General features: G+C 33.1%; 1 protein-coding gene across 1 annotated transcript in view; it reads left to right on the forward strand.

The window, feature by feature from the left end:
• LOC117123967 (poly [ADP-ribose] polymerase tankyrase-like) overlaps positions 1-5,718 on the forward strand; it is a gene marked incomplete in the record, with an annotated part of 37,392 nt that extends 31,674 nt beyond the window's left edge. Inside the window, 5 exon segments of the mRNA XM_033270067.1 lie at positions 301-408; positions 606-805; positions 1,325-1,411; positions 1,926-2,061; positions 3,022-5,718. Coding sequence (XP_033125958.1) covers positions 301-408; positions 606-805; positions 1,325-1,411; positions 1,926-2,061; positions 3,022-3,140 — 650 coding nt within the window.
• Between the last annotated feature and the right edge of the window lie 2,774 nt (positions 5,719-8,492).

Below are 8,492 nucleotides of genomic sequence, written 5' to 3' on the forward strand. Positions count from 1 at the left end.
AAAATCAAATTTCAGTCTTATTTTACATTTTTTTCATTCTTAGGAATGTCTAAATTCAGTTAAACTAGCAATTCCGTATTATATTTATAAATCTTTATAACATTATACAAAAATCAGATTTTTCTTAAAAATTGAAATTTTGCCGGGAATGGGGCTTTAACAGTCTTGTATTTGCAGATGGAATATTTATGACGTCATTACGTTCTAGATTTCTCCGTGTCGAGCAATCGAAAGCTCCCTATTGGCCAACGGAGTGGAACTATAGCTTGGTAACTGTATTTTCTTCATTTGATTCCGTAGACGTGAACCCACTGGACTATGTGTACCGAACACTTGACTGCCAGATGCAGTTGTTGGATAAAGACTCAGCCGAAGCGCAGCGCGTTCTGCGATACGTGCACAATACAAGTAAGGCGAGACCTCTGTTATAACTTTTTAACTGTATTCTTGAAAGATTGTAAGAGAAAGTCAGAAACAGCATACAACTTTGTTCTGTCAAAAGCATATATGAAAGAAAAATAAACAAAACGTTATTGGGAAGGGTAAAAGTGCATGAGGTAAAATAATACCCATTCGTTTTACAATGTTTTTTACTCATTTCATAGAGGATGATGGAGATTATCAAATCGAAGGCATATTCCATTTAAATCGAAAAGGCGAGGAGGAGCGTCTGCACCAAACCGACATTGACAACCATATGCTACTGTGGCATGGGAGCCGGTCGGCGAATCTGATCAGTATTCTGAAAAAGGGACTTTTGGTGGCGCCACCGGAAGCCCCTGCAACTGGCTATATGTTTGGAAAGGTATGTATTTTGGAACTTTCACATAATTTTCTGCATACAGTAGTAAATTTGACATCAATGAACATTGTAACACTCTGTCTAGATTATCAAATTTTCTTTGACAAAAAACTGTTGTGTGTTCATGTATAATCTGCCTATGAATGGTTAGAGGTGGTGCCAGAAATTTGCCGACATGGGGTCCAAAATGTCCGATGAGGAGTCCGAACTAAGCGTCCGATGAAGGCTCGGTTGACAGCCCAGAATAGAAGAAGAAATCCCTAGTAGGGTTGATGGAGAGAGTTTTAACGGCTTATTATAGTTCAAAATGTGCCTTTAGACCACAATATTAGGGAGTGGAAATCAAAATAACGTTATTTGGATAGGAAAATTATTATTTTTTAAAATTTGTTCGATGATCTAGTCGTGTGTCAGACAAAAGGGCGTCCAGGCCTGTCCGATGGGAGAAATGCCAACTGAATGATTCAGGATAACAAATTTTACAGCAAGATCATTCATTATTATGGTGTGTTGTACTTACAGGGAATATATTTCGCGGACACATTCGCAAAAAGTGCAAATTATTGTCACTCCCATGGTGATGACAGCAAGTGGATGCTTCTTTGTGAGGTCAGTGAAAATCCTTTTTTGAAGTAAATTTTTTTTTTTTAATATCTATTTTTATTTTTTAAATTTTTGATACATGATTTGAACATATGAGGCTTTGCTATTCCAAAATTAGCATCAATGACCAAATAAGGAAACTGATCGTTTAATATATTCGTATTCACCAAATTATAAGCTTGAAAATGATGAGTCATTTACTGAAATCAACTTACTATTGCCAAAGTTATGAGTAAAAGTATTACAGCTTCTCTGTACTAAAGTATTACTGCCACATTTTTATGCTAATTACAGTACTCAGTTTAACATAATAGCGACATTACGCTTGTTTTGGAATGACATGCCTAATATTTCTTATTAATAATAGCGTTTCATATGTTAAGCATTGATATATTGTTACTACAATATTCTTGAAAAATTATTATTTGGTATAATATTAATGTTAGTTATTATTAAAATTAATTTGTTGTTGTTTAGTTGTGTTGTTCTCACCACATTTGTTTTATTGTATTTTTAAAAGGTTGCCTTAGGGAAAATCTGTCCTATTAGTAACTATGGAGAATATGATGAAGACAAAGGCTTGAAAGGTTTTGATAGTGTCAAAGGTAAAGGTTCAGAGTATCCTGACCCCAAGGAAACAATTCATCTGCCAGAAGGTAAGAGTCTTGTTGCTACAGTGATATAAATCCAATTTGAAAACATGTAAAACACTGTACAAAATTTAAATAAATGTTCAAACAGGAATTGTTATGGTTGTGAGTAGTCATGAGATTGATGGCATTAAAGATGTACATAATACTCAACTAATACATTTATTAGCCTCAACAAATTGCACCGGGGAGAGGCTATGCTTTTACTGCATAGCATAAAAGAAGTAATTCTAGTTTACTGAATTATTGATAGCAGAATAGCTGATTAGTGTGGCACAGTGGAATGTAATTTAGAATACAAATGCTGTGATGAATGTGATTATTTTTATTATTAATCCAAAAATACTGCCAATACTTTCCTAAGTATTTGCCTGAATAAACTAAGCTAAGCTTATTTCACCCTTGCAACTTGCTTCAACTCAACTGATATGGACTGACCTTTAGCATCTTGCCAGCAGCGGTGAGCATCTGCGAGTCACACAATTTGAGGCGACTTGAGTGCTCTGATCACCAGTTGTTCTCAGTTGCCCATGTTCTATTTTGCTGTGTTTCAAAGCAACTGACAAGCAATCGAATGCCAGTAATAACCCAGTAACTTTAGTCTGTTAACTGCGTGCATACCATGCGCCCTAATATAGTATCAAATTATTATAGCATTCCATAGCAACTATTATCAGTCAATCGTGACGTCATCACTGCAACTTCCAATATTATTTTCCTATCCTCAACCGGGCACTAATTTTTCATTAGTGCACGGTTGTGCTTGATCATTTTTAGGTTTGTGTGCAAAAAGCCAATTCAATTGCTGTATTGCGCACCAACAGTTGATTTAAGATGATTCACGTCTAGACGCAACGGTGTCATAAGCATAGCTTTGCACCCTTTGAAAAAGTAGAATTGTCCCAGCAAGTACTATACTGTAGTTCAAGTAAAATATCTTAAAAATGTACTTGTTCCTCTCTGCAGGCTCAAAGATTCCGTTGGGTGAGTTAACTAGGCGTGGATACTCATTCCTGAATTACAACGAGTTCATTGTCTATGACAGTTCCCAGGTGTGCCTAAGGTATTTAGTGCAGTTTAAGTGAATTGAGCACTAGAAACATCAGTGGAAAGTGTAGATAATAAAGTGGAATGACAGAAAGGAATATATAAAAGGAATGGTGAAGTGAAAGCCTGTTGGTGGTAGTCTTATCACTGTAGGCGATGAAAAATTTATATACAAAAGTAAATAATTACTGATAGAGACTACTCTCGGATATTTTAAACTATTCAGTAAACGTTTTTATCATTTTAAACACTGTACCTAGGGGAATTGTTGAATATATTTTGTATAGATATATCTGCAATACAGATTTTTTGACAAGAAATGTTGAAAAACTATAGAGACTGGCCCTTATTTTGGATGGGCAGATAACGTTGTACACATTTTAAAATTCTTTCAACGTAGTTCTGTCAAGTTTGAAATGATTATAAGATGTTGCAGAACAAATGTGAATTCGGAATTTAGATGCACTGTAATTGAAAATAATATACATTGTTTAACTAAAGCTGATTGTTAACTAAAATATTAATCAATGGTGTCCTTTAATAGACAAAATATTGAAAGAAATTAAATTTTTAAATAGAATTGGTCATTTTTAATTCATATCCCAGAGTATATGGGAGATTTTTTACCAAAATATGAAAAACTAAATAATTTGACGACAATAAATGAGAATATTTGTAATTTTAATATTTTTATCTAACATCCTCATTTGTGTACATTAAATATTATTTAAAAATACTTTCTGGCCCTAGTTGTGTTGCTATGAATATAAAAAATTTGTTTGGTATTTTAAAAGTACATCCATCCATGTGAAGAAAAAAACCAATAAAATGGTTATATTGTCGTCCCTCGACAGGACAGGAAAATTGTGGTCAATCATTAAATGAAATTTTTAAAGAAAAATAGGGATAAGTATAAATATCATAAACAATTTAATACAATGAAAGTTTAAGATAAAAATGTCCATCAGTCTTCTATGGAATGTGGAATTTATGTGGGAAATAAAAGCTTTGTAATTTGTGTACAGTGTTAGCTTAATTATATAGTGAACCTTCTATAACTTGTTAAGCCGGATAAACACTGCCCTCACGGTTGTCAACCAATGCAGTTTCATGTGGAAAGCAAGGCGAAAATCTGCGCACAATTTGTTTATCATGACAATGCGTTCAGTCTGCCGTCAGCAGATGGCATCAGGGGGTCACAGAGATTTCGTTAACATTCATACAGTACAGTGCATGCCCAGATTTTTAGTAATAACTTGTGCATGATATGAACATATACAATGTTCATAACAAATTTTATGAATGCTATTAAAGTTTAATTCTTTTAAAGCACTTGTGATTTTAATTGGTTTTAAATATAGAATTTGAAATTGTGCATGTTAAAATTTATTTTTTAAGAGATTTATTATATTTCTCCTGAAATATACATTATAAATCTTTGTTTTTTATATTCACTCATTCACCAAATTAGGAATAAATTATAGATATAGAGAGTACATGAAAATGTGTTCAGATATGTGTTGATAGCATTAAAGCTTTACAGGGTGATAATAAGCCTTGACATTTAAGTGTTGATATTGTGCATGTGTAACCTTTAACCTTTACTTTATGTAGACAAACAATTTAAGTTTAGGGAGATTTATAAGGATAATCTTTGGAGATTCGTATGTATTGAAAATGTGTGAGAATATTTATGATATAAAACATTGGTAAAATTCAAAATTAAATTGTAAAGGATTATGAGATAAATTCAGCTAATTGTGCGAGAATAATTATGAGACATTCTTGTGAGATACTGTACAACAATTGTTCAAATTTTTGAGAATAATTATGAAATAAAACATTTGTAATATTAAAAATTAAAGTATGAATAATTATGGGATAAAACTTTTGTAAGGTTCATTTTTTCAAATGTTTTATGAGAATGAAATTAATTGAAAATGATGGGATTCAATGAAAATAATTGTGAGTTTTATTAGATCTTAGAATTAGGTGATAGCCCATTGTAGCATTGGTTTGTTTTATATAATACTTGCCTTATTAGTGAAGATTTATTACCAACTTTATTTTTTTTTGCAATTTTGGAACTACCATATTCTGTGGTAGTGTAGTTATAATGATTTTCATGCAATAAATGATGTAACAAGATGTAATTGAAAATGTTAATGTAATAACGAATGGTAACAGCTGGAACATCATGGAACATACTATGGCCATTGGCTTGTGTGTTTATTCATGCAGAAAATTATGCATGGTTGTCACTGGTGATTTCTTTGGTCTCATTCATTAGAAAATGATTTGCCCATTCACCATTATGTTTTACTAATGTACTGTATTCTTCATTTCAATTTTTCCTTAAATTGTGCTATGTAATAACTAATTTTAATTAATGTTAAAAACGTTTTAAAATTGTAAAGCTGATAGGTCAGCTGTACGTACGTGTTTGCTTAATTATTTTGATAGTAAAGGTGTGGAATTTGTTTCCATTGTGTTTGAATGACAATATCATTGGCTAGGAAATATTATCCATATCTTTTGATCTGTATAGTAATAGCTTTTCTTGGTTTATCTATTTAGCAGCTTCTGGTAAATAAATACACAGGTTGTGATATGACACATGTTATGCAAAGTAGTTTATTATTTCTTCTCTTTCACAATGTCTTTATTGACATTTAATATAAATTCGTTTGAAGTCTAGATGCACCTTGAATTTGTCAAAATGTGCCTTACAATTTTGCAACAAGCATGATTTCTTCATTGTCTACTTTTAGTGACAATTACTTACATCATTAAAACCTGACAATTATTTACATCATAAAATAAAATAACATCGATTAGATTAAGTAGTAGTTGTTTTGTTTCCATACTCATATACTATAAAATATATATATCTATAAAAATATATTACAAAACCAATTATTAAGCTAATACCTGTATTATTTTTTTATTTACGAATAGATTTAGTAGTAGTTCGTTTTGTTTCCAAACTTGTATTCCTGTATTCTATAAAATATATACTGTACTATAAAAATATACTGCATTACAAAACCAATTAATTTAGGATAATATCCATTTCTCTTGATTCTGATTGGCTGGTAAACGTTATAAATTAAAATTTAATTTTACTAATTAAAAACATTGATTAACATTTTGACATGCCATATACAGTACCATGATTAAAGCAATGGAAGTTAAAATATAAGTTAAATTATTCCAACTGTTACTCGTAGTAAACTTCGTAATTTTTATCTGGGGACAGAATATGTGCAAAGAATACAGGTATTCAAATATAACGTAGCGCGAAAGAAAACACACTTATCAGTTGAACTTTGAAACAGAACGTTGAACAATCTCTTGAACATACACAAGTCTTTAAAGTTAGCTGAAAATCAGGCCATATCACATTCATATATGGCAAATCACAGTTATTATGCTCTGTTCAAACAACAAAAGGGCCTACCTATGATTTGACAATTCTTCGTAGTGTGGACGGAGCCAAAGATAATAAATAACAAAAGATGGAGCAGTTCGCGATATAGTGGAACGCTTCATGAGAGCAATTTTCCTCCACCCGAGTGGCGGCGCTATATCTTTGATTAGTTCTGATTGCTTGGATTGTTTGGATAACTCTCTGGTTCGTTTGTTTTCATTAGTTTCTCCACTCCATCAAATAATTTTCCTCCATTCTAGAGAGGGCGGCCGTTCCATCAAATTTAATGCAAACTACGCAATGAGCATTGAGCTCATTCTTCTGCTATTTATGTTCTTTGACTGAGCGTAGGAATTGATACAATTGGCATAACCTACGGGTTTGATTTTAGCACGTGCAGCAGATACTTGATTGATGTGTACAAAGAGTACGAGTAGAATTATGATTGGATACCAAGATATTTTTTACAAAGTCCATTGATAATTTTATAAGCGGACAGAAAAACTATTAGCATTAGTGTAATAACATTTCAATGAGTTATATGACCTGTATTTTGACGCTTGTGTTTTAATGTTCCCAGCAAATCGGTTACTAACAAACAAAACCTCTTCTTCCTGATTTGTTTTAGATGAAAAAAAATCTTTTGTTGATGAGTTTCTTTAAAATTAACAATAGCAGACTTCTCGGAACAAAAATGGAAGCCTTCTCTAACATAACGTACTACTCCTTCTGAAGCTTCGATAAAATGTTTCTTAGTTTTCGCTGTAAGAGGCACCCCTTTTGTCACGAAAATCTTTGCCATCTCTCATCGTAACAATATGCCCATTTCTTATTACCAAATTCTCTTCACCAGCATCCTTTCTCTTTTTAAGTTCTTTCTTTAACTCTCTTTTTTTTACTGTAAGATCTGGAGATAAATAGATTTTTCTTAACACATCACTGTCATTGTCTCTAAGTCCTCTGCGTTTGCGAAGACGCTCTATTTTTTCATCAGATCCAACAATTATCCTAACAATCTGACGAAAGAGTATTAGACAACGAGTGCTCATTGGCTGATAGTCCTGTTGTGTTGAAGTCTGCCATACTACAACTAGACATTCTTGAAGATCCAACAGACGTCAACGCATTTTGTAAAACTTTTTTTGCTTGGCGGCATCTGTTGATGTGATATTTCACATTTTTCAGTTGAATCTGCTGTTATAGCCGGCCCTATCAATTATTATGCCAGTTGTATTTTCAGTTTGCAATAGCATATTATTCTTGTAGAACTCTTGTGATTCTGTCTCATGGTTTGGGCGTGAATGATCATCTTGTCGACGACTAATGCGGCCTTCCTTTGATCTTATATCTGGTGACTGCTATTCTGAGTAGCTTACAACGGCAGGCAGTAATTTAAACCACCTGAAGTTGCACTACTTCTGTCACACATCGAGTCCGCCTGAGAGATGTGCTGAAACGACGCCGTCACAAGGCATCGTGGTGTTGGCAAAGTGGTAGCAATTTCTGAGAGTCGCCGACGTTTACGGGGCGGTTTATCTTTGTCTGTTTTATTATTCCCTCTGCATGGTGATATATTCAAATTAAATGAATTCTCTGTAGGTATTAGTGATTTTTTAGGTGTAGACGTAATAAAGTTATGTGTAGTTAACGTCTCAATTTGTGTCTTTGCTGACGTAGACGAATTCTGTTTTTTGTTTCTGTTTTTTCTAAGTGCTAGTAGATACATCGTCGCTTGACGACGTCGAGAAATTAGCTTCCGTATGATCTTCGAACGTTTGCTTTTTTCTAGACTGGTGATCACGTGGACAGCTTTTCGTAGCAATATCTTATCTCCTTCTTGAAATCTAAAAGTGAACTTCTTTTTCACATGATCAAGAAGCGCATGAGCTAGGAATTTTGCAGTCGCACGAATGCGTGGATTTCGTTCACTGGTCTTGTCGGCATGATTCTCGGTTTCAAC

This window comes from Anneissia japonica, unplaced genomic scaffold (genome assembly GCF_011630105.1).
Source record: "Anneissia japonica isolate Jap-2015-1 unplaced genomic scaffold, ASM1163010v1 scaffold287736_len1891122_cov214, whole genome shotgun sequence".
Lineage (NCBI taxonomy): Eukaryota > Metazoa > Echinodermata > Crinoidea > Comatulida > Comatulidae > Anneissia > Anneissia japonica.